At 45.9% G+C, this 26,046-nt stretch overlaps 1 protein-coding gene across 1 annotated transcript in view; it reads left to right on the plus strand.

Moving 5' to 3' along the window:
* Positions 1 to 18,814, plus strand: part of FBXO28 (F-box protein 28) — a 300,688-nt gene extending 281,874 nt beyond the window's left edge. The window contains exon 5 of the mRNA XM_069608639.1: positions 16,736 to 18,814. Coding sequence (XP_069464740.1) covers positions 16,736 to 17,130 — 395 coding nt within the window. The 3' untranslated portion in view covers positions 17,131 to 18,814. The remainder of the gene's footprint in view (positions 1 to 16,735) is intronic.
* The last annotated feature ends 7,232 nt before the right edge of the window (positions 18,815 to 26,046 follow it).

Raw genomic sequence — 26,046 nt, forward strand, 5'->3', positions numbered from 1 at the left:
CTATTCCTTCTCTAGAGGTTCATTGTTTCGATTCATTCTTCTTTTTCAGTTTCGTGAGCTGTAAACGGGTAAATGTTCCGGGTTTTGATTCAAAATCACCCCATGCTTAATGCTGTCAAATCTTCTGCCAGTTTCATATAATTTGGTTTGAATGCATCAGTGAAATGTTCCTTCCAAGACATGTCCACCAGATTAATATTTGTCAATGTTAGGCCAGCAAGATATGCAGTCAGAAAGACTGTTGGACAATCTTTTTTTGAGAAATTATCCCACATCTACTTGCAAGGCTGGTGACTGAAATCCCTGTGGCACGTCAGGAGCTTTTTCCAAAATGTCCTCTCAATAATACTGATTCTTGTGATGTTTCTAGGCAAACCCAATATTTCAGTTCCATAGACAACCGATCCTCTGTATTTTGCTTGCAATACAGTCTCTACCTACGTCCCGATTGTCGTGCTTACTGCCAAATGTTCTCAGAGCACTTGTTGTTGCCCCATTTTTATTTTTTAGGGCTCATCTAATATTGCTTTCAATTGTGCTTACTCCTACACCCCGTCCCCATTTCGTCAGACTTGTGGGATAAGAAAAGAAACGTAATGAGAAGCCAGTGAAAGTTCATTGGAGCAGTAGCCCCATTTCATCTTTTTTATGCTTAGTCCCCTCACCTAGTGAGAACCCCAGCACTTTTAGCTGGATTTCTGGACCTTTTTCTTTAGTCCTGAATGAGTGGAGCCTTTTTCCACTCATTCATTCTTATGGGCTCTGTCCTTTGGCACTCCTTACTTTGTATTTTAATGTTCTATGGAGTCTACTTTCCTCCACTTCCCTTCTAAGGCATATGTATTTTTACTATGGCAGCACGCAGCTTCTTATGGGCAGTGTTGCTGGGGACCCTTTGGGTCCTCCTTTGATATTCTTTTTAATATCCTATAATAACTACAGTTCTTAAGGATACTTAGTATCCCCTTTCTCTCTGCTCCTGTGACTTTTATGTCACATAGACAGTATCCTAGTTATGGCTGGTGGTAGTGGATGCGCTCTAACAACTATTGTGTGCATTTTCTACCGCAGACTGTCCATAGGGTCACCCAAGAATTAACCTGGTGGCTCCTTTATTTTTTTGCCATTACTAGCGTGGTTGTTCTTAGTCAGCCCTTCTAACGTCCTGGGTGGGGGAAGCCTTTGGGTTCCCTGCCTAGGCTACAGTGTGTCTGGGCAGGCAGGAAGTGTGGGGGATGAGCTTTTCACTCCCCTGCCCTTTGTCTGCCTGAGGACCAGCTGCCACCGGGGGTCTGGCTGTCCTAATTGGAGAGCCATCCGCCCCTTTCTGTAAATTGCTGAGCGAGATTGCAGAGGAGTGTGTGCTGGAACTGTATAAAAGGTGAGGCACCTGAGGTAAAAGGCAAGTCAACCACTGGAAACTGAATTAATCAAAGACGACGACCAGAGATGCCTGCAGACCCTTTGCAACAGTGTGAAGCGACCACTGCTTTCCTGGCCAAGTTTTCTGTGTGACGAGGAACTCCGAAGAGGACTCATCCTTCCCTTTGACTGGTGACCACAATCAGTCCCAAGAATAACTTTGATTTGAGCCATCTCCCGAGGCCCTGTGAGTTTCCAGGGCTGCGGAACCCAATACCAGTAGACCTGCCCGTTCCAAGTGCATTGTCGTGGAAAGTCCGAAATCGTCCAAAACTTTGAGCCCTCAAAGACACTACAGAGATCCGATCCAACTCGCCCAGACCCCCTCAGCAGAGTGCGGGACTGTAGGAAGCGAAGATCGACTGGGCAAATTGCATCCTTTGGTGCTGCAGAAAAGGCGCAAGAACCGCAGTGACCAGAGAAGTAGCTGAAAGCCGTGCCAGAGGTCCTGCCTCGAGATTGCTGTTGAGAGATCCCGTCCATTGTCCTGCCTTTCGTCATCAGACCAAGGAATCGGGAGGTTGGGGGTTCAGCGCTGCCACATAGAGGAGAATCCAGCCACGTTCTTTTCTTCTTACCAAAGCTACTGTGGGAAGAAAGGTATTACTTTTCTTGATCCGTGAACTCACTCCAGAGCATTGGAGTGCACATAGGTGTCAGGGTACTCCCCCTTTTACCTCCGAATGAAGACGCTGCTTGTGTCCCTTTAGTGAATCCTTTTGCAAGGTCTCCAATGCTGTGTCCTCTTGCATCTTAGACGAGACTGTAAAGCATCCACAGGAACATTCATATTCTGCTGCATGTCAAGCATTTGAGCCCTCTCTGAACTAACTTTAGCGAGAAAACCTAAAATGAAAGTGAAGGCAATTGTAAACACTGGCAGCCACCTCTCCATGTTAAGATCTGCTCTCTGGCTGCAATAAGCAAAATCTCCCAGTAGGGGGCTTTTGCTGCTTGATTATTGCCGCCAGAGCAGAGCTTAACATGAATAGAGGAGGCTGCTTCATATCACAAAATGGATGCCCCCATGTAAACATCTTGAGCCTCGTTGCTCAAACTTTTACATAGGAACTTAAAAAATATATAAAATATTTTTAGATTGTGGCCCATCTTTTGGGACAATAACATTTTTGAGTGCACTTCCCCTTTAATATGATGATTGAGCAAGTGACACACAGGATTGTCAGCCACTGAAGCCTTCAACTTGACAGTCCTTCCCAGCAGTGTAGCTTCCATGGGGGTCTTATAACAGCGGGTGTTCAGTGTACTCAGAATAGGATCATAGAAAGTCATCCTCTTGCAGGGTCAGTCCTGCACGTGATGAGACAAACTGATGTGCTCAGTCAGTCTGGGCACAACAGTCCCACCCCTGCAGCCAATGGAAATTGAACGTGTGCACGAGTGACAGCAGACTATGGCTTACGAATGGTCAAAGTCTGCTGTCGGTCACAGAAATCTACTGCTGCTACGAACTTTCACTACTTGCCTAGATCCAGAGGAACAGTGGGGACTTGCCATCAGCGCTCTGCTGGCCTTAATGTAAAACTCCTGGGCCTCGACACAACAGAACAGTCTACAGGTGGTTATGAGAGGAGATATTGCTTCTTTATCAGGATTCAATCCATGTACAGAGCAGGAGTCTTGGCTTTTCGCGCATTAAGGGGACAAAACCTGACTTGGATCATGGACCTGAGCAAAACATATGGCAATCTAAACAGAGTTTGAAGTTGTGATTGTTAACAACAAATGTCATGCAGCCTTTCAGGGACATGGCAAGAATGACCAATTCACCACAAACCAAGCAGGGAGATCTGTGGCATGTGACAGTGTTAGGTAGGATTTTCACAGAACTGGTAAATGTTCCTGACCTGGGTCAACTCCAGAACTTTTTTACTTTACTAGTAGGATATTTTTCCTTAATACCTCAGTGAGTGGGAACCTTTTTCCACACTCATAGAATCTTTAACTCTTTTTATGGGTGTCATTTTTAAGACTCTCCATAGTCTTTTTAAAGTTATCCTCTTTAACAACTTATTGTCAATAAGTGCCTGTTGTTGCTGGGTTGCCCTAGGGGCTCCCCTTTTAACTTTCTCTTGCTAACCTTGGGTGAAATACAGTTCCCAAGGGTAGAAAGGATCTTTGGATCCCTTTTACATTTTATTCTGTGAAGCCAGCACTCCCCACCTTATGTGGAGTGCTGGGGAGATGCAATGTGTCCCCTTTCACATTAAAACTGTAACAATTCTCTTACAGGGACAAGCTTACCTTCAACGGCTGGTGGCAGTGATACCTTGTATTAATTTGGTGCACCTTTACTGCAGGCTGTGGTCACAGCTGCAGTAAAGGCACCGAAAGGGTGCTCGTTTTACCAAAATGCCCGGTCTTCTTTTTTCACCATTTTAGTGTTTCTTGTCCCTTCCCCTGCCATCCAGGGTGGGAAATTCCTTTGTGTGATTTTTTATATTAGGCGGGAGTCCCCTGGTCCCCCCACCCAGGCTCCAGTCTGTAAGGCCAGGAAGCGAGGGAGGAGTCCAAAACTCCCCAGCCCTCTGTCTTACGCCTTGCTTGAATGGGGACAAACCCCAGTGGTGGGGTGGGGGGCTGGCTGTCCTTGTAAAATGCGTGGATAGAATGCAGAGGTTGTGCTGTAGTTCCTGATGAATACTGCGAACCTGGGAGCCGAAGAAAAGTCGACCACTGGAACCGAAACCGAAGAGGATGATGGAAAGCGGTTGAAACTATTTCCAGCGACCGGAGAGCCTGCTGTGTAACTGGAGCCTGCTGTAGCCCTTCCTTCTAATCGACTTGGGGACTCCCGAAACGACACCGACCCAGAGCCTGGTGAGACCCACTAGACTCAAGAAGATCTGCATTTTGAGCCATAGCACGCGTTGCTGCGACCTTGCATTGCTGCAATACCCCAATTCCCTGGGACCTTGAGCCAATGCACGGTGCAGTCTTCCGAATTCCAAATCTCGCTGAAATTTTGTGGGCATCCTGGGGATCTCCAGAGACATGACTAGAGTCCGAAAAAGTCCCCTCAACAGGGTGCTAGACCTTTGCAACAACAAGGATACAACCGCGATTTTCTTTCTTCTGTGCTCCTTGAAAAGGCGCCAAATCTGCAGAAGCGCATTCAGCTGCGAGGGAAACCTTTGCCTAGAGCCTTCTTCATCAATCCCTGCTGCAAAGTTCCTTCTGAGGTCTTGTTTTCTGTCACCACGACAAGGATTCCACTGACCGTGTATTTGGCTGCAGACCCTGAAGGCCTCCTGCTGCAAAATCATCTTCAATGCTGAGGTACTGTGTTGACTTTTGTATGTACTTACATTAAGCCCGTTAGGCTTTCTGTGTTGCTGTGGGCTGTTATCTGTGATTGGGAGGCCTCTCATCCAGTGGACCCAGTCCCACTGCTAGAATCCTGCTAGGGTGTCTTCTGCGAAGCTCCTGGACCCTCTTCTAACTCAGAAGTAAAGTACTCACCTGTTTGCCCAGTTTTCCTAAGGAACTCTGACGTTTGCTACTAAAGAACCTATTCTGACACTGCCCGTTAGTCACTATTACTAGTGACCCCCCCACCCCCCTTCTGCCACTGAGAACACTCATGCCCCAAGAACCCGGGAAAGACTTTGAAAGGATTGGGCCTTTTGCCTAGAAAAGAAAATAAGTGTTTAAAAGTTACTTGTAAAGAGTTGGTAACTGTAATTCTAAGAGTGAACAGATAAAAAAAAGTTATTACTTATCTTGAATATGATATGCACTATTATCAAAAGTATGGTTAACATCTTTTCTTCCTTAGAAACTATTTTGCCTTTCTAATATAAAGTAGATGTGAAGTATTTTACTCTCCTATGATTAGTTTGTGCCTCTTCCCAAAAGTAAAATGTTGGTTTCACCAGATGATTCCTGCAGGATAATTGTATGAAGGTCCCCCAACTGGGTCTCGCTTACCCTGTCTTGCTGCTAGCCTGTCCAGAATAAGTCTGCCTTAAGTTGTTGCCTACCTAGAATAACTAAATCATTCAGTAAAAGTGTAGCATTGGTGTTTTCTTTCCCCGTGCTATCTAACCTAGAGTCTGTGGTTCTAACTGTCCCTGATAAGTCATACTCCAGTTATACTTATAGCTGGGAGAGATCTAACCTGGATTGCTTGTGAGATATAAAAAGTATATAGGTGAGTTAGCTGTCTTCCCAAAAATAAGTTAGTTACTGTTTATCTCTATCTGTGGTTCACTGATCTCAAAAGCACCTGTAATTGTATATTACATCCTTAGGTTTTACACACTTAGTATAACTGTTTTATCAAAAAAGTAGTTGTAGGTTTTTACTGCACCTAGAATACATGTTCCACTATTCGCCAAAAGTATATTGTCCAGTTAACTGACTGTGATTTGTATCAAGAGTCACTGTACAACTGGAAGTGTCTACTCCCCTTGCATTACTGAATGTAACTGTGAAAGTAACCATTGGTTTTTACTCCCCAAGAATAGGTGTGACCTATACTGAATCTGTATGAAAAGGTGTTGACTTCCCTAGAACTGTCAGGGGTTCCAAATAAGGTTTATACTTTGGTATGTGTAACTTCAAGTATAGTGTTTTTTTATTGTGATTTCAAATGTGTTAATGCTTACTTACCCCTAGATTTATCATCTGGGCCTACCTGTATTTAAATAAATCCTTTATTGTGGCAATTCAAAGTGTTTCAGTATTTCTTTTGATCACTTTTATTACAATTTCATTTGTACTGATTCTACAGCCTTCTCTCCTAAGATAAACCTGGCTGCTCGGTCTATGCTACCATGAACTCGGGTGGTACAGCCTTATACTAAGAGTGGAGTCTTGTACTGCCTGAGTTGAATGGTTTTATGAAGCCCTTAGTTGGACTTGTTGGACTTCAGAAAATCTGTCCTAACAGTCATGCTTCCGCAGCCTTACCTACTCACAGGTTGGACAGCAGTGTTTCCTCATTTGGAATTAAAGACGGGTCGTTAACGCACATGGAAAGGGGCTGGGAACATGGAGCTCGTGCCAGTCTGGGCGTTGGAAACCCAGGAAGGAACTTAACTCTGAATCAGGCCCATTATTACATTACTTATCCACAATTTTGAGGCCGGACCGCATCTACCTGTGTTGGGGTAGAGGATAGCAATTGATTGGAATGAGAGGGAGAAAGATGAGGACCACTACTTCTACAGTGGGGCTGCAGTGGATTTGCATAACTACTGCGACACGTCGAAGAGGCTGGGGCTCGATGGCAATGCTTGGCAGTGCAGAAGGACGAGGACTATTTCGAGGACAGTACCCATTTTGAGGCGGTTGATGAGGACCGTGCAGGAGGAAGTGGACTAGGACTATTTGGGGCCTTGAATAGTGAGGGAGGTCACCTGCATTTGGGACAGTGCACTCAGAGAAACAGCCAAACCCAAGGGAGCCCTAAGCCAGGAATGGGGGGTGTGGGGAGGAATGCACACCTGCCTGTAGCAGGGACCTTAAGCCTCCCGAGAGGATATAAGGCCTCAAGGGACCCCCACCCATAGGGGGCCTATTCCAGTGGAATACTATCCTCTACCCCCACGCGGGTAGTGAAGGTCTTGCCGCCCCCATTTAATTAATTTATGGGACCCTATGGGTCCTAGGCCATGAATGTCAATTAAAAGGTGATTTTTATTTTGCATTTCATAATGCTCATTTTGTCCTTGGTTTTGCAAAGAATGTCTTTTAAATCCAAAGACTGGTGGTTTTCCCACTTCCTATTGTCTTACATAGGGCTGCACATAGGCCAGGGGACCCTGGCACAGTCTCATGTGAAACCTTATGGAAGACATTAGCGGCGACGTCACCAGATGTCACATTTATTTCCCTGCAGGAGTGCTGGAAATCCAACCCCTGCAGGGAAGCTAATGCCTCGTAACGCCTCTCACAGACCAAGGTCAGAGTCGGAAAGCTCACCCCAGCCTGAGAACCAGCCAGAAGAAGGCGTGAATTCTGCTGATCCCATGTTTCTGAGATTTCACCACCGCTGCCCAAAGGGAAGTGAAATTGTGAATGTGTTTGGTGAATGTGAAGGAGAGAAAGAGTTTGTGTCTTTGTGAATTCTGTAATTATGTGCGAGTGTGTGAATGAGTGTTCTGTGTGTGATGACTGACAAGTAAACAGATTCTCTTCACTCAGTCACCACATAGTGAGGGGATGTGGAGGAGGCCACCATTATATATCACTCACTTTGCTGTTGCTAATTATTGCAGTAATATGAACAAAAGTAGAAAAGGGGGCAAAGGCACCTTGCCTTTGCTCATTCCAGTAATTTTTACATTCTTACTGGAATAATGAGCAAACACAATGTGACGGTATCTCCCATCATTGCAGTAATAATACTGGAATAATGCACAAAGACAATGTAACTGTTTTGATGTGGGAGGAGGAAAAGTATTTTTATATTGTTGCGCTGTGCAGGCAGTCTGGACATATTTGCTTACTAGTAACACCATAATAAGAACATTTCTGATGCTTGTTAATCTGCTTAGAATCACATGCTGTGCATATGGTCCGACATCCAGTGGTAACCGCGGAGTATTGCATCTTGTCTTTCAGGGACCGAAAGGGGACGTCTGCATAGGCGTGTCTGTAACACTATCCCTATCGTGACGTGTGTAGTACCCAAAATCCCTCACGCGCTGAGGTCCCTCAGATTGTTTTTTTTCCGCCCAGATAACTGGTCGCCCTACAGCGGAGCTCTTACTAGAGACATTGTTTATCTTTACCGAAATTTCGCTTTATGCCCTGTTAAGTCACTTCGCCTAATAAGAACATCTTCGACGAAGACTACAGAGGAATCGTCTACGGCTGTGGTCTGGGCGCCTAAGATCTGGCGGCCGGATCTCCACGTGGTTGGGCCCTCTGGCCAACTAATACAGTAGGGAGAGTGGGTTCGGGGTGGCCATATTGTCATGTCTTTCCTCCTTTCCACTTCTTTCCCTTTCGGTCTGGTCATCCTTCCTTTTTGCTATGGAAAGGACTCCTTTTAGAATCTGCCATAAGTGTAGGGCCAGATATCCTTGGAAGGACGAGCACAGGACGTGTAACGCCTGTCTCCCCTAGAGCACGACGAAAAGCGGTGTTCGGCGTGCAAGCTCCTTAAACCCTTAAGGATCGCCGTGTAAAGCAGTGGGCCGCGTATGGCATGTCACGCGTGGAGCCTCCCCCTACCGTAACACCAGCCGAAAGTGACGGGGGTACTTCGGATGACCAAACGTCCAATGCAGATGTTATAGACCTTCAGGTGGACACTTCTAGGTCCGCCACGCCAATCCCGACCCCTTCCAGGCTCGTCCCTGGTCTTGCTACAGGGACTACACCTGGCGACAAGGGCGTACATAAACATCGCACTAAACACACAACCCTTGCGCCATCTTTGATGCTTTCGTCAAAAAAGGCGAAAGCGCCAACGGGTCCGTCGAAAATTTCTACGGTTCCCTCGGATCGTGTAGATCCAAACCCTTCCCCGCATCCGCAACAGCGCATGACGACTGGGCAAACGAAAATTAATAAGGGCGCTACTCCCCAATCTACACTCGCCGAAGTTTTGGATTCCAAAACTTAGTCGATTTCCAAGGCCTCTACAGAGCATCGGTAGGATCGCAGCGGCGGTGGGCCTTATCCGGTCCCGTAGAAAGTTATGGGCCAGGCTGCAGAACATTTTTTGACAGACTTGGGCCGCGATTCCAATGACTCTTACGTGGATAACCAAGAGCCTCTCTGACACCCTGAGAAGTTCCTCTCGACGCCAAAGGGCAGAGAACGTTGTTTCTCCCCACCTAGGCCCTCTTGGGTCCTCTAAATGGACTACTGAAAAGTTTGTGGGATGTATGGATCGGCTGGAGCAGATTATCAGTTCTGCTGACCAGCCTCCGCCGAAAAAGGCTCGGGTAGACCCTAACCTTCAAATTCAGGATGTTCAGCCTCAGGTCTTCCAACAGGAAGACGTGGGCCACATGGACACATACAGGGACATGTATACTGAAGAAGAGGAATCCTCTTTTCTCAAATTATGAAGATCAACAGGAGACGACGGAAAACTGTGAGAAAACCCAGCAAGAAGGACAGGATCCTTGGTCACATCAAGATCAGGACTCTGATATTTTGTGCATCAATTCTCCTCCTTCCAGCCCGGCTCGCCAGGCCTCCCCTGTGGATGACCAAATGGCTTTCAACACCATTTTGAAAAAAGCAGCAGAATTCTTCAAAATTGCCACTCAAGAGGCTTTGCCTGAGCAGGATTTTGTGGAGGACATTAAGAAAAAACCTCAGTCAATCCTTTCCCCTCCTTAACTCTGTTAACTCTGTTAAGGGGCGGATAGCTCCATCTTTAGTCACACCTGCCCAGACAAGGGCCGTGAACCCGAGAGTCAAAAAATTATTTTGGCCTCCTTCCGACCCTCTGTATATCAAGGGGCATGCCATCCCGGACTATTGGTGGTGATCACTACTTGTAAGAGGGCAGGGGTACCCCTTGCCACTGGAGAATCCCCTCCGGACAAAGAGTCTAAAAGATTGTATGCCCTACGCAAATGTGTCACGTCAGTAGCTGCATATACCATTCGGGTTGCTAATAACACTACGCTATTAGCAAGCTATGCCGATGCCCAATCGAACCTGCTCCAAGAAGGCCTTCAGGAGGTCCCGGAACCGGCCAGGGCCAAGCTTCTCGCCATTGTTGCGGAAGGAAAACTGGTTAACCAGAATGTGGTTAAAAACATCCTGGATACTGCAGAAACATCTGGCAGGTCCCCTTGCACAAGGGACTCTTAAGAGACACGCATGGCTGCGTACATCAGGATTGAGACCTGAAACTCGGGCCTCCCTCATTAATATGCCCAATCGAAGAGTCAAACCTCTTTGGGAAAGCAGTTGATGAAGCGTTGGGGACAGCCAAGAAGCAGCATGAGACCTTAAAGTCTCTGCAACAAATTACACAAAAACCCTATTCCCAGAGGGATAACTCTCGGCGGTCCTTTCGAGGACAAGCTCGTGCCGGTCAAAACAACTACGGCACGGGCAGCTTCAACAATAACCAAACATCTGGAAGCCCCTCTTACTATCCGTCAAGGGGTCAGAAACGCGGCAAAGGTAGAGGCAGAGGCCCCAATCCCAGAGGAGCCACAGCCTCGGGTTAGAAATGACCACCAAGTCCAGGTCCCCTCCCATGCCTACCCACCTCCAACTCGGGGTACTGCTCGCTAGTCTATGCACAGCATGTGATTCTAAACAGATTAACAAGGATCAGAAGACATGCATTCCTTAACATAATAGCATTTCTGATTGTATCTGCTTAGATTCACATGCACCCTCCCTACCGCCCCGCTCGGGGTGGAAGGAACTTAGACTTCTTACTACTTTCTCTCTATGTACTCACTCACTATAGCTTTGGGCTCCCTCATGGCCGAAATACAATCGGAGGGACCTCTGCGCGTGAGGGATTTTGGGTACTACACATGTCACGATAGGGATAGTGTTACAGAAACGCCTATGCCGACGTCCCCTTTCGGTCCCCAAAAGACAAGATGCAATACTGCAATACCACTGGATGTCGGACCATATGCACAGCATGGGTTCTAGGTCATTTGGTCGAAAATAAATGGTCGACAGGTCAAATGGTTGGTTTTTTTTTTTTTTTCACATTTTTGTTTTTGGGGGGGGGGGGGGTCCCTAACCCCCTTTTTTTTCTAAAAACCCCTTTTCCCTAAACGAAAACCTAAAAAATATATATATTAAAAAAAAAATCGACCATTTGACCTGTCAACCCAATTGTGTCGACCATTTGACTGGACACCCACAGCATGTTAATCTAAGCAGATACAATCATCAGAAATGCTATTACGGTAAGTAATGCATGTCGTATTCAGACTGGCTTTGGCATGGCATTTTTATACTTGAGGGTAAAGCCATCATCAGTGTTTTTACGTGGGTTGCCCTACTGACTCACATTTGTGCAGCCAGTCTGGACATATTTTCTTGGTGTCATAGCAAATCTAACTGGACTGGTTTTTGAATTACATTTTTTAATGGGCTTCAATTTTAATCAAACATGTGGTAATTTGTGGCTAGACTGACCTACAGAGGTGGAACCAGCCTGGATGTACTTTCTGGATGGGATTTTAATGGGGAAAAGCCAACAGGAGTATCTTCTTACATGGGGAGACTGGCATTTGTTGCAGAGCAAGCATGGGCATAGTTCCTTATGGTATTGCAGTCTATGCAAAGCAAATGCAAGTATGTTCATGTGTGTATACTGGCATATATGAACACCCAGCTGTCATCTAAACATTTTGTATGCTTCTTCAACATATTTGTTCCTCCACCTCAGTTACATCTCATTCCTCTCCGTGCCTGTTTAGCACCCACTTGCTCTGTGCTGCCTTTTACTGGAACTGCCTCTTTCTGATCGCTCTGCTTTCTCTAGCAGTTTTCATTCCCTCTGTAAAACTAACCTTTTTGCTAATGGTCACCATCATTTGCTTGGTTTACTTTCTCCCACTCGTTATACTGGGTTTAAATGATGTTAATGTCTTTGATAAAAGCGCTACAGAATTAAAAAGCAATAACAAGTTGTCTAGTTGTATAAAAAGGCCAGGTTGAGAGCAAGGGATTTTCTACCTTTTCTTCCAAGGCAATTGGAACTTTTTACAAACCTAATATTTGTAAAATTCCCAGGTGCTCTCGAATCCACAAAAGAGGTAGACCAAGAAGATGGTGAAATGAAAAACAAATTGATTGTGATGTTCTCTTAAACCTTGCTCTTCCTCTTTCCCAGCACCTACCTTCCGTCTCCTTGTGCATATGTTGTGCACCAACTTTACTAGTAAGAACAAATAAACCTATGGAGCAAGTTGTAGTCGTCGGGGGAGCATTATTTATAGGGTGGTATGAGTCAGTGTGGGGCTCACTTCTAAAACAAATTACAAAATTGTGGGAGAGAATCTACTGAGAACTAACTTTGCCAAATAACCTGTTCACTGGGATGTTTCCCATCAGGAGGGCGTACAACAATGTTTCACTCTGCATATCCGTCTGGTCCCAACCACAGCTGCAGTGCAGCACCAATTCTCTGGCAATTCTCTGTTCTCTGTTCTGTGTTCCACCCGCAACACTACACAGGTTTTTGCCTTGTTGTGCATTATCAGTGAGGTGATGCAGAGCACGTGAAGAAGGGGTAAAAGTCTGGCTGATCCTAGGTCATGTAGGGTTCAATTCCAACTTTGCCAAAAGGTACCTGTGCCCTGCTCTATTATCTCCTACAATGACTGAACCTTGTCCAGTTGAAGCATCTCGGCCTGCAAAGAGGCAGAAAGGAGGAGGAGATAATGAAAGAAATGATAAACTGCTTGACTGCCTAGCTAAGGTGACTGTGGACATTGCTGAAATTAAAACCAAGCTGATCAGCACAGAGGAAAGGTACATGGCGCTTACTACAAAAGTAACTACAGTGGAGGGTCATCTTAATACTGTAGATGAAAAAAACAGACTGGCTGATCAAGTAAAGAACTTGCAAATTCAAAATGAAGAAAAATTGACGCTTAAACTCTGAGCAAGAGAATTTTTCCAGAAGGAACAATATTAGTATTGCTGGATTTCTGGAGAATGTGGAGTGGAGTAATCCTTTGGCCTTCTTGGAAAAGGCATTAATTTCAATGCTGAAATTGGACCCAAAAATACCTCTGGAAATGGATAGAGCTCACAGATCTCTGGGACTGAAACCTGCATTGGACCAACGACCTAGGCACATTATTGTAACAGTTCTGAAGTTTCCTATTAAGGAGTCGAGCCTCAGCAAATCACATGAAGTTGCTGGTTTATCGTGGGGAGGCAACAGAATTATCTGAGCAAAGATGTGCTAGAGAAAAGGAAATCCTTCAACATGACGAAGGAAAAAACAAAAAGCAAAAAGCTGAAATACTACATGGCGTATCGGCTATATTTCGTGTTATTTTGGAAGGTCGTGTACACTCATCTGATTACAGGAGTGCTGAAGCTTTTTTGTCTGATCTGGATATTGAGCCAATGAAGGCCAGGTCTACTTCTCAGAAGAAGGTGACTGCAAAGAAGAGCATTTTTTTCTCTGAATAACTTTTTTTGCTTTTCCTCTTTTTACCTAAGTTTTTAATCATATTAACCTTTTTTTCTTATCATTTGGGCGGTTGAACACGGGATAGCCGTTGGCATGAACGGTTTCTAATTTGTTTATTTTTGATTGCTGTTCATCTGGCAACACGTGATGCCTTGGATTTGATTAAAGCACCTTTTGGTGGGCTGTGTGGCTATGCATGCATGTGCTGTGCGTCGGGCATCACAGCGGAGTGCTTTTCACTACCCGAATGGGTTAGCTGTAGGCCGTATGACTGCAGAGGGAGGAGTGCTGCACTGGAGTTGTCGGAGACCGGAGGAAGACTAGAACTGCAGTGGTCTGACAGTACCCAAAGGCATTGGATGACAAATGTGGTAATGGGAAAGTTCTGAGAACTGGGAAGGGCATGTTATGAAACTGCGGCGAATTCTGTAAATATTATAGACCTGCTGGATTTGAATCAGTCGCTAGCACAAGTTTAGCGTTGAGCGTTAAGGGTTGTGAAGGCCATTGTATATGGATTGAATGCATCGTGAGCTTTTGAACTCTGTTGGAGGGACGGCAAGAGCTGGACATGCAAGGGTTTTCCTGCTTAACTTTTCAATTACTCTCAGGCAATATTGGTCGGGTTGTGGAGAATTGTATTCTGACAGGAAACATAAGTTATAAGTATGTGTAAATACACACGTCCGAGGAATATAAAATGTTTGCTAGGATGAGATGAGCCACAAACTCTAATGTATGAATTTGAAATAACGTGGCTCGAAGATGAGGGTTATATAAAACCTAAGCAGAGCACTGAACTGTACTTTCAGTTGAAGTAGAACAATACTTGCTGACTTCATTGTAACTGGCACATAACGAGGTTACATTTTGGTACGCTGGATAACGGAGTTTGCACACAATATGAATATAGCAGCAATGGTGGAATTATTATAGGGAGAGACTAATGTGCAGTATCAAAATGCTGTCTTTCTTTGTGTTGTAAGCAACTTGTTTTGAATATTTAGTGCTCCTGCTGTTTGGATACGTGAATGAATGGTTAGAGGGGATGGGGTGATGACAGAGTAAAAGTGACTGATGCATACCGGTTATTTTGGACACAATAGCTTTGGGGGTGTATACAATGGTTGGCACGAACGTGCAAGGATCCTAAAATGAGGTTCTTATTGAATTAACATAGGTGGGTTTTTGAATCAGGTTACATGTGGTGCTATCCAAGGATGGTGCAAGGTTAATGTAAGAGATTAAGTGAGGGGGAGAGCAGTCCTATTAGTGGGGTCTAGGGAGGTTGGTGGTTGATGAGGTTGGTAGGAATAAATCAGTAAGAGTGGGAGGGGCTATGCAAGACGGCGGTTATAGCCAAGATGGATTTAAACTTGTTATACACATCAAAGGGTTTTGGGCCGCGGCTATTGGGCTCCGAACAGATGAATAAGCTGGGAATGATGGAAACAGATCTGTTGCGGCTGTCAACGAGAGAGAGGCTTGTTACTGCATATGTTGTGGAATTGCATTAGAGTGGCAGATATCTGGAAAAAACGTGCTCGATAGACTAGATACAATCTGGGGTGCTTCGTTCTCACGTACTTGGTAGGCTGCGATTCTGTCACCAAATGGTAGGTGTCCTACTGCATGTGAGGCATCATGCTGGATTGATGAGGCTCGTCTTGTGGCAACTATACAAATATTTATGGTATGGAAAACGAGAGAAGCAGTTGGTGGAGGGTTGGTTGGTTAACAGACATGCACACTTTCAACATTTGAAAACTGTATGCATCAAAGACAGAATTGGGAAGGAAGTTCTTTGGAATTGTGGGTTCCTTTCAATGATTTGTATTTTTTAATCAATTTTTATTGGTTTTCAACAACCATACGTTTTCGCATACCATAATGATATGTACGGTTAAGTGTGGATTGGAGCATCTACAGCTGGAATGTGTTTATCGGTTAAGGAGGAAGGTGGGCGGGAAGAATGTAGGTCTTGCGGTTCGTCTTTTCTGTGTTGCAAATTTTAATTGGATTGTTTATTTGTAAAGCGCCTATACACAATGTGTTTCAAAGCGCTTCAAGGAGGGAGGAAACATGGGAATACAGTTAGATTCTTACACGTCCTTGAAACAAATCAGAATGCGAAAATTGTTTAATTCTGTGTGGGTTTTGGGGAAATTAATGGGATTTACTTTTCTGAATTGTTTGAGATGTTAGAACACATTCTAACTTACTAGAAACTGTAGTAACACAAAACCTATGTATATTGATTGTAATGTGATTTTTGTGAAAATGTAAATAAGGTGGTGAAAAAAAAATAGTGTGCCTGGGTTTGGTGTTGGTACTCTTGTTCAGAGGAATTGCCTAGCGATTCTCAGAAACCAGTTTGCTTAAGGAGGGTCTCCTCTCCACCCTTGGGCTACACTCATAATCGCCCATGCAGTATGGAGGAAAGAGGACGGATGTAAGAGTAATTATAGTGTAGTGACTTACGTCCTTGGTCCCCTTTCCTCCATACGTCCCACCATCCCCCGCCCCTAATTAAACTGCAGTCATTAGGCAATTTTAAACTATTGTCGATGCATCTATGGGGCCTGAGGTGTGGCACCAGAGGCCGGAGCCAGGGCAGCGCATGCTCCCACGGCCGCACGCCCAATCGTCTCTAAATTTAAAGGGAATGTTTTTTTCTGGTGAAAATGTTTCCGTCTCCCGTCCCTAGGAAGGGACGCCCATGCAGTATGGAGAAAAGGGGACTAAGAGTATGTTAGTCACTACGGTGAGTAATTTATAATTTTCCTTTCTGAAAGGTACAGAGAAATAAAACATGGTTTTAGACCTTCCAGGGTGGTATCCTTACCAGAGAACAGGTTATTGGCCATGTTTTTTCTGAGTAATGTCTCCACAAATTTTGCAAATTGAAAATTGAGTAAGTCTGTGATCTTTGAAGTGATTCCCTGGTCTGCTTGCTGTGCCAGAAAATTCACACTGTTTAGGAGGATTGAGAGCAAGCTCTAAGAAACGTTTTCGCCATGAAGTTTTTTCTATTAAGATAAATGCCCTTAAATAGTCAAATGCAGTTTTAACGTATTCCCTAACGCCTTGTCCTGGCCATGTTTTTAATAATTGCTACTTCACTTTGTGTCTGACCAACAGTGTACTTTGTTGTTGTCAACTAAGATATATTTTCCTTTTATGTTTCAGTCCCAGGCCCCTCGGCGGCGCTTACAACAATGCAGTTATTCTCTAAGCAAAATCCTTCCAGGCAGGAGGTCACCAAACTTCAGCAACAAGTGAAAGCAAATGGTACAGGTGTAACTGTTCTTCGTCGAGAGATGTCTGAGCTTCGTACCAAAGTGCAAGAGCAGCAAAAGCAAGTGCAGGACCAGGATCAGAAACTGCTTGAGCAAACTCAAATAATAGGGGAACAGAACGCCCGGCTCGCAGAGCTGGAGCGAAAATTGCGGGACATAATGGAGGGAACTGTGGGGAGTGCATCAGCCTCTGGTCAGACAGAAGACACTCCTCGCAAACGCAAGACTGCTTTGGAAGCCATGGACGCCTCTAGAAAATCTAAACGCATTCGAAATAGAAAATGAGAGCAATCGGATGGAGTTGCATCTACTGAAAGAAGCTCGTGAGTCCACACTGTTTCACGGGACTGCAATACTGTTAGGTGCATTGTGTCGGGAACAGCAGAGCTTTTTCCACACCACATAGACTTGAAAAGTAATTTTTTGCTCATCGTTAAGACACTTATTTCCCACCTCTCCTTGCTTCTGTCAGGATGGGCTTGATGCACAAAATGTTATCATTTGCAATAGATTTGTACTAACCCGAACTACTCTATCATGTTTTTGAAGAGGTTATATATTTTTTTTCTCTGTGCAAATTTGTTTTAAAAAGTGTTCTGAGGTACACGCGCAAAAAACCATTGTGTATGGATGATCTAGACTGCTTTGACTGGTAAGAGTTATACCTCTGCAAATTAACTTGTCCTGTTCACTTGAGAGAGAACACCTTTTAAGTACAGTGTTGTTCAAAAGAACGAATAGCTTTTTGTCCCATGTGACTGTCTGAAATGTCTTCTAATTTAATCGTTTTGTTATCAATGTTACCATAAGTGAGAATTACTCTGCAGTTTTATCTGTGTATTTTAAACGCACCTGATGGCGAACATGTGTGCAATGTTTGCCTGTTACCCGTTTTGAGTTGCCAACAAGAGCCATGTGGAGCCACGCTCTTCTCGTAGAATGAATCAGTTTTAAGCAGCTAATGTTGTAGGGTCTCCTTCCCGCAGAACTCCTTGCCCGTTGTTTAGCAAACTAATGAATAGTTACATTGTTACCTATGTAACAATGGCTCTGGATGAAGGATGCTTATGCCAGCACCTTAATGTCTATTATTGTAGACTGACGTTACCTTGTAGGAAGTTAGCTCGTCTTACTGTATCTGTGTTTGAGCCCAAGACTTGAAGCTTGCTCATGTATTGGGCTCTGGATTGGTATCATTGTACACTACCACTCAATAATTCTGGCTTGTATAAACAAACATACACAGCTGTTGTATGTTGTCGAACCCGTTTCAACCCGTTTAGACAAATCAAAGTAATTTCAGGCTACTTTGTTTTCATTTCAGTGTTTTAATGTTTTAACTGTTGCACCTTCTAGAACATTTTAACGCACTGTTTTAATTTTTTTAAACCCCTTTAAATTTCAATTGCACTTCTTTGAATTTCTAACTGGAAAAGCATGTCTTGCACTGTTCGACCTTCTGATTGGTCACTTTAACAACCTAACTGTGTACATAGAATAATTTGTAACCCTCCTCCAAATGGTATATTTGGACATCTTATACAAATGTTATTCATTTTTATCAATGTTCTAGTTTAAGTAATGGTTTCCGTGGGTACAGGAACAATGTAGAGCATTGTTAAGTAAAGTTCTTGACTTCGAATCAGCGTTAGTTGATTTAAACTTGCGTGGTTGATTCTCAATTGAACCTGCGGATACGGGCATTGCATCTGATTTTCTCCCACTCATCTTCGAATCTTAAATTACATGTTTGTTTTGGTTATTTTTCTAAAGGATCAGACGCCATATTGGCCATCTTTTGGAATGTTTTGTAATGTTGATATAACCTTTACCTGTTCATTTATTAACCACATGTAATGAACGTTACTTGCATTGACCAGTGATATAATCTTAATAAAATCAAGTTATTCCTTTACAAGTTTGTTTCTATCCACTGGAGTCACAGTGGAAGAAACTGCTTTAGACTGAACTATGTTTTTGTTGCTTTTCTTGAAATTACAATTTAGTAATTGCCTCTCCTGCCAGAAAACGGTAATCCTTTTTGTAATTTTATAAAAACAATTTTTGTCCACTGTAATAAAATTCAAATTAAACCACTGTAGAAAACTTTACAGAGAGCAAAGTGTAGCGGCTGCAATGGCATGAATGAGTTAAATGCTATGGATTCCCACAGTTGACTTGTTTATGTGAATATTGGGCATAAAGTCATACTTTACCTTTTTACATGGTTTGACATTGCCAAGGGCTGGGAGCTATTTAGCTCCTGCTTCTAGCTCAGCAGAGCCTAGGTTGGCTTGAAACCAATTACCACCAGCAGCTATTTTTGGCTACTCGGGCAAACCAGTGATGTACATGTATGAGACATTAACTTTGAGTTTTTGAGAATGTTGATAAAGAAGAATTAAAACACACTTTCGAATGGATTGTCAACCTATTCCACATCTTTGACATGTAATGTCCACAGCTGTGCTGCTTTGGACATTTTTCGGCAGTGGTTGTCCCTCGAAGGCCTCCGTCGAGGGTGACATCAACAGATATTATAAATAGGACGCATGGAACCCGTAGCCTCGGTTCCGTTTTTTCTTCAAACGTGTTTGCTTTAAGAACTCAGCACGCCTAGTGTTATCTACTTGAAAACATTTCTTTCATTTTCTACCCCACCGACTCCGCGGTCTGGTTTTAAGACGTGCCGGGACTGTAAGTCCTAAATGTCAATCACGGTCCCACACCGTATCTGCTTGTGGTGTCTTGGCAAAAGCCATGATGCCGACGACTGCTCGAAGTGGCAGTCGTTGACTGTCAAGACCTTGCAGGAGCATACAGGGAAGTTGTAGGTAGGTCGGGTTTCCAAACCTCGTAAACCCAAAAAATTGACAAGTATTTTCATCAACGACTCAAGGGGTGACTCTCACCGTCAGAAGGAATCCAGGGGATCTCTGTCCCAGAGTGGTTCCCGCCACTTGTCCTCGTCGAGGCACCCCCGGAAGCAGCGTCACCGTTCGCCTTCCCCATCGGATGATGGCTCCATGAGGAAAGTGGCTTGCCCGACTAAATCCTCTACTCCAGAGGAATGGGGGGCATTCAAAGAGCAAGTGCGGGGGATTTTTTTTTTTGTTTTTTTTTTTTCTTCTCAATCCCAGGGCACAGTTCCGTCCGCACCTTGGATTGAAGCCAGCAAGGAACAGTCTCGGTCCGATGCTCCCTTGGGCACAGGCTCTCGTTGCGATAAACCTTGGGACCGTCGAGGACCCGTTCGGACAAGGCTCCGATGGATCACCAGAAACGTGCCAGATCTAGATCGCGGTCTTCGTCTCCAACGAAACCGCAGAAATCTGGAAAGGGTGTTCGAGGACGGTGTTGGCACCGTGTCCATCAAGTGAGCCTGCTGGGCCTTGGCCTTCAGGCCGGCCCTCGGAGCCTTCGGCGCCCTTGTTGACGGCAAAGCCATCAGCACTCTCGACGTCATCTGGGCAGAATGGCTGGAATTTGCTGTTGGAGGCTGCTGTGGCTCCTCCCAAGAAAGGCTCTAAGACTGTGAGGCCACTCCTGTCCCTAGGAAGGAGTTCTTTCATTCTCCGCATGACATTTGCCGATGCGGCGAGGTCCGATGTGGATTTGGAGCCATTTCATAATACTGGTGTAACACCTGGGGTCCTGACATGGTCTTTTCTGAGGACAGTCAGTTGGAGGATCTGCATCAGTCTCTACATGCCAGTGGCCTTGACACATCTCCTGAGATGGAGTTTGTTAGGCCAGAGCCTGGGGCTCATGCTGAATCATCCTCCTATAGGAGGTTGATGTCGAGAGTTGCGGAGTACCTAGGGTGGTCCGGCCCTCCAGTTGAATTCGATCAGGATGATCTGACTGACATTTTAGATCAGGGTCTGTCCACTGACCCAGTGTAACCTCTTCATTTGGCGTTGCAGAAAAGGGTGGCGGCTACTTGGCAGACCCCAGAATCTCTTGCGGCAGTCAACAAGTCGTTGACTAAGAAATACCGCCCATCCAGTAGCAACCCTGGCTACCTATCCACTCAACCCACTCCCGAGAGTGTGGTGGTTCATGTGTTCACGGCCACCTCGAGGCAGGCGGCGTACCCTACCATCACTCCTGATGGGGACAACAAGCGATTTGATGGTTGGGCACGCAGGGTATTTTCAGCTGGGAGTATGGCACTGAAATCTGCCAACTCAGCTGTGCCTTGGCAACGTTTTCACACACTCTGGAATTCTCTCTAGCAGCTGAGCCTATTCCCAAGGGGGAAGAAAGGGATGGGTTCCTTGCTATTGTGCAGGATAGCAAGGATGCCACGTGTGAATCCCTTCAGTCTGGGTTGGATACAGCTGATGGTGTTAGCCGGGCCATGGCTGCGAGCACCGTGATACGCAGGTGTGCGTGGTTGCGGAAGTCTGGTTTTGCTCCAGATGTACAAGCCTGTCTTCTCAACATGCACTTTGATGGTTCGCATTTGTTTGGCAGCAAGGCTGACTAGAGCCTTGAGAGGGTGCAGACCTCCAAAGCAGCTGCTAAATCTGTGGGCACAGCTGTGCGTCAACCTCTGCTTTTTCGTACTGGGGACAGCAGAGTAGGGGGGGGGGGTTACTACTACTCTTTTGGTAGAGCGAGAGGGGCCACTAATGAAACGGACTACCGTAAAAGTACCCATGGTGGACGGGGAAGAGGTGCCAAAGCCGCTCAGGCTGCTGCCTCTTTGCCTTCAGGTGCTGCCGCAGCCGCTCCACAACAGCTATGATGCCAGATCCCATTGTTCGCTGGAAACAATAGCCCACGGCTTCTGCCTTCCCTTCCTAAAGTGACCTCACAACAATCCACCGGGGAATCTCTTTGAAGTTTCTGGATCTGCTCCTTGTGCAGGAAATCTTGACCCTGCTGGAGAAAGGCACTATAGAACTAATGCCTGTGGCAGAGAGGAACAAGGGCTGGTATTCCTCCCACCCCCCCCATGTTTTTTGATACTCAAAGACGGAGGACTGAGACCCATCTTGCACTTGCGTTGTTTGAACAAGTTCCTCAGGAAGGACAAGTTCAAGATGGTCACTCTTTCTCAGGTCCTACAGGTCCTTTGACTTCAGGATTGGTTGGTGTCTCTGGACCTACAGGATGCTCATTTTCATGTGCTGATTCATCCAAAGCACAGAAAATACGAGGTTTGTGGCTGGCAACTCTCACTTTCAGTTTCGGGTCTTTCCATTCGGATTGACCTCCGCCTGGGGGTCTTCACCAAGCTAATGGTGGTGGTGGTGGCAGCGTATCTTAGAAGTTGCATCTGACACCTTCCCAACAGCTCCAGTACATCAGGGCTGTCTTGGACACGTCCCTGGGGAAGTGCTTGCCTACCAAGGTAAGGGCTCATCACATTGTACAGATGGTCAACAAATTTCAACATGCCCGGGGTCTTACGTTTTCCAAATTCTTAAAGTTACTCTGCCTCATGGCATCCTGCATTTTTCTAGTGCCAGAGGCCAGACCTTCAATGGGCTGTCAAGATGCAGTGGTTGCAGTTCTCAGGCAAGATGTCGGATCCCATTTAGATTCTACTCTCACAGGATCTTCTGTGGTGGGCCAGCAGAGGGAATCTAATGAAGGGGGAGCCTTTTTGGCAACCGTGCTCGGTTGTGACGGACGTTTCCCTCACAGAATGGGGACGCTCACGCCAACGAGCTGACCACCAGCGGTCGTTGGTCTCTGTCGGAGTCCAAACTCCACATAAACCTTTTGGAGATCAGGGACATCAGACTGGCCCCGAAGGCTTTTCTGCTGTCTGTGCAGGTGAAGAATGCCCTGATCATGACAGACAGCACAGTGGCCATGCAGTACCTCAAATTGAAAAGGGGGGGTGGGGTAGGGGTCGCCCCCCACTGTGCAGAGAGGCGATGCAGCTCTGGTTCTGGGCGATACAGAAGGAATTTCTCTGGGCAGTTAATCTAGCCGGAGAGGAGACTGGCGGCGGATGCTCTGAGCAGGCAGAGCACTTTCTCCCACGAGTCGAAGTTGGCTCTTCGCCCTGAGATCTTCGCCCTGTGGGGAACCGCTCAAGAGGATCTGTTCACAACCAGTGCCAACCAGAAGTGCAAGAGATTTTGCTCAATGGAATTCCGAGAGGAGCCTTGGGTGACACGTTCCTTGTGGATTGGTCATTCCAACGTCTGTACACGTTTCCTCCAGGCCCTGTCATTCCTCAGGTACTAAGGCGGTTGCAGAGGTTCAGGTCCCACATGATCCTCATTGCTCCAGATTGGGCCAGGAGAGCCTGGTACCCAGACCTTCTTGAAATGTCCATCTGTCCTCCACACAGTCTTCCCCACAGAGAGGATCATCTTCTCGCGCTCTCTCTCGCGTGGGGGGGTGGGGGGGGTAGATGTTGGGGACAATCACGTTCTCCATCCAGAGGTCAAGACTCTCAACCTTCACGCTTGGTTTCTGAAAGGTTGAGATATAAGGATTGGGACCTCCTGGGTGATGTGATGGAGGTGTTACTTTCAGCTAGGCGTCTGGCAACCAAGTCCCTGTACCGTTGTCCTTGACGTAAGTTTTGCAACTGGTGCAGAGGAAACAATGTCTATCTTTTTCAGTGTTCCATTCTGATGGTTCGTTCTTTCTTGCTTTCTTTGGCCCATAGGGGTCTTCAAGTGGGTGCCATTAAAGTTTAGCTGGCGGCGCTGTCTATTTTCAAGCACTTGTCTGATGAATGTTATTTTAAGATTCCTTTTGATTTCCCAATATCTAAAAGGGCTCACAAATGTGTTCCTGCCGTCCCCTTTTCAGGTGCCGGTTTGCGATAGGAATTTAGTCTTGAAATTCCTGATGACTGCTCCGTTTGGACCTCTGCACTCTTGTCCTTTGAGACTGTGGTCTTTCAGGACGGTTTTCTTGGCTGCAGTTACATCTGCTCGCAGAGTGAGTGAATTGCAGGCACTTTCATCTAAACCACCCTTTACTGTGTTCCATAAGGAAAGGGTTGTACTGAGGGTACATCCGTCCTTCCTACTTAAGGTAGTGTTTGAGTTTCATCTGAGCCAGAAAGTGGTACTTCCTGCTTTCTATCTTCCCCCTCATCCTGGTAAGGAAGAGGAGAGGCTCCATAGGTTGGACCCTAGGAGAGCATTGAGCTTTTATATTTCTAGGATGTCCAGGGTCAGAGTGGAGGTCCAGCTTTTTGTGGGGTACACTGGACACAGATTGGGCCAGGCTGTTACCAAATAGACCTTGTCCAGGTAGATTATCCTCACCATTACTGAATGTTACAAATTGGCAGACAAAGACCCTCCTGAGGGGTTGCAAGCTCACTCCACCAGGGGCGTGACTATATCCACAGCCCTGGAGCGGGGTGTTCCTTTTTAGTACATTTGTGATGCTGCAACATGGTCTTCCATCCACACATTTGTCAAGCATTACTCCCTGGATACTTTCCATGGTCAGGATATGGCTTTTGGTAAAGCAGTGCTTTATTCTGCCATCTGATTGGGTATTTTCAATTCTTCCTCCTCCAATCACTGGTACTGCTTTGAAGTCTGTCAAAGATGTGGAATATGTTGGAGGACACAATCCATTCGAAGAACAAGTTACTTACCAACTGGTAACGTTCTTTCTACTGGATGTTCCTCCGACATATTCCACATCGCCCTTGCAGCCTGCCCCTCTGAAGAACTTCCCATGTGGTTGCAGCTTGCGTTCCCTGAAGGCTATGTGCAGTCAAGCAGGCATTGTGTAAAGGCATGTCGCACGTTGTGGAGGGAAAAAACATGAACTGAGGCTAAGGGTGCTGTGCGTCCTATTTATAACATCTGGTAACGTCGCACTGGACGGAGGCCTTCGAGGGACATCGACCTGATGCCATTGACGCAGGACGCCCTCTGCCGAAAAGTTTCCGAAGCAGCACAGCTGTTGACATTACATGTCAAAGACGTGGAATACATTATAGGAACATCCAGTCGAAAGAACGTTCTCGGTTGTTAAGTAACTTTTTCTACAATCTGCTCCCGCTTAATAGAGTTGCTGTGACTGAGGGTGCTTTAAAATGGACAGTGCTGGAGCCACGGACCAATCACTGGTCACTGCATTTAAGGATGGCTGTGCTCTGCAGCAGACCTCGGACATTGACAGGCTAACTGCTGAGTTAGGCGCTGCTATCGCATTGTGCTGAAACCGTGGGTCTTGTTTCTTGTCGGTCTCGCGGATCCTACATGTTCCTCATTTGGCCGCAGTGGGGAATCCGATGCAGTCATCACTTCTTTCCAGGTGGTAGTCTCTCCACATGTGCCCAGGGGATGGCAGCCCTAGCTGATGGTGGATAAGGGGTGGTATGACTATTTCATTAAGGCATTGGGCATACATAGACTATCCTCAAAAGAAAAAAGGGGATACCATGTCTTGCCCAATGATGCCATGATAATCCTTCAGAGGCTGTCTCCCCATGTGATCCTCCCTCATGTAGGTGCTCCCAGGGTACTGAAAACCTTTCCACAAGATCTGTATGCAAGCCCTCAAAATCTGACTTTTAAGAATCATGAAAACACTGTCGCAGACTCTACCAAGAGTCATCCAGAGCTGACTTGCAGTGCAAGATCACAGAGAACACTTACCTTGATGCAAATCCTCAAGAATGGACTGCCATTCCCATAAATACAAGAATACTGTGATGAAGATGATGAGCCATGTAATGCAGAATAATGGAGGCCAAGGGCACAAGCTGCATTCTGGTTGTTGCGAGCACATACCTACAGCAGGGAAATTTAAACCGGAAAAGCAGATGAGTCCACGCTGCTGGCGGGAGAACGCTGCTCCTCTCGGTATTACTGAGACTGTGGGGCTGGAGAGTGTTCCGTGGAGCCAACCGGCTTGAGGACAAGGAAAGGCGAGCTGACCGCAACTGAGAACTTGCTGCGGGAACACCAGAAGCTGAAGGAAGGCTTGTGGGCATTTGCAGGTGTTGGAAGGCACCCACTGCTTTACCGAAGCCCAACATGACACAGAAGAGCCCAGCAGGAACCACGAGAGGCATAGAAGCCAAGAAATAGGTGGTGAGAAGGAAACGCTGAATGACCGCCACTGGAGAAACAGAATACGCCAGCAAGAGCTGGTGAGTCCACACAAGGGAAGCGAGACACCGGGGCATATTGGCAGCAATGCCAAACACAAATAATTGTTCATGAAGCACATGAAAGAGCAAGTGAGCATTGC

Source organism: Ambystoma mexicanum, chromosome 4q (assembly GCF_040938575.1).
Source record: "Ambystoma mexicanum isolate Mex_15411 chromosome 4q, UKY_AmexF1_1, whole genome shotgun sequence".
NCBI classification, from domain to species: Eukaryota; Metazoa; Chordata; class Amphibia; order Caudata; family Ambystomatidae; genus Ambystoma; species Ambystoma mexicanum.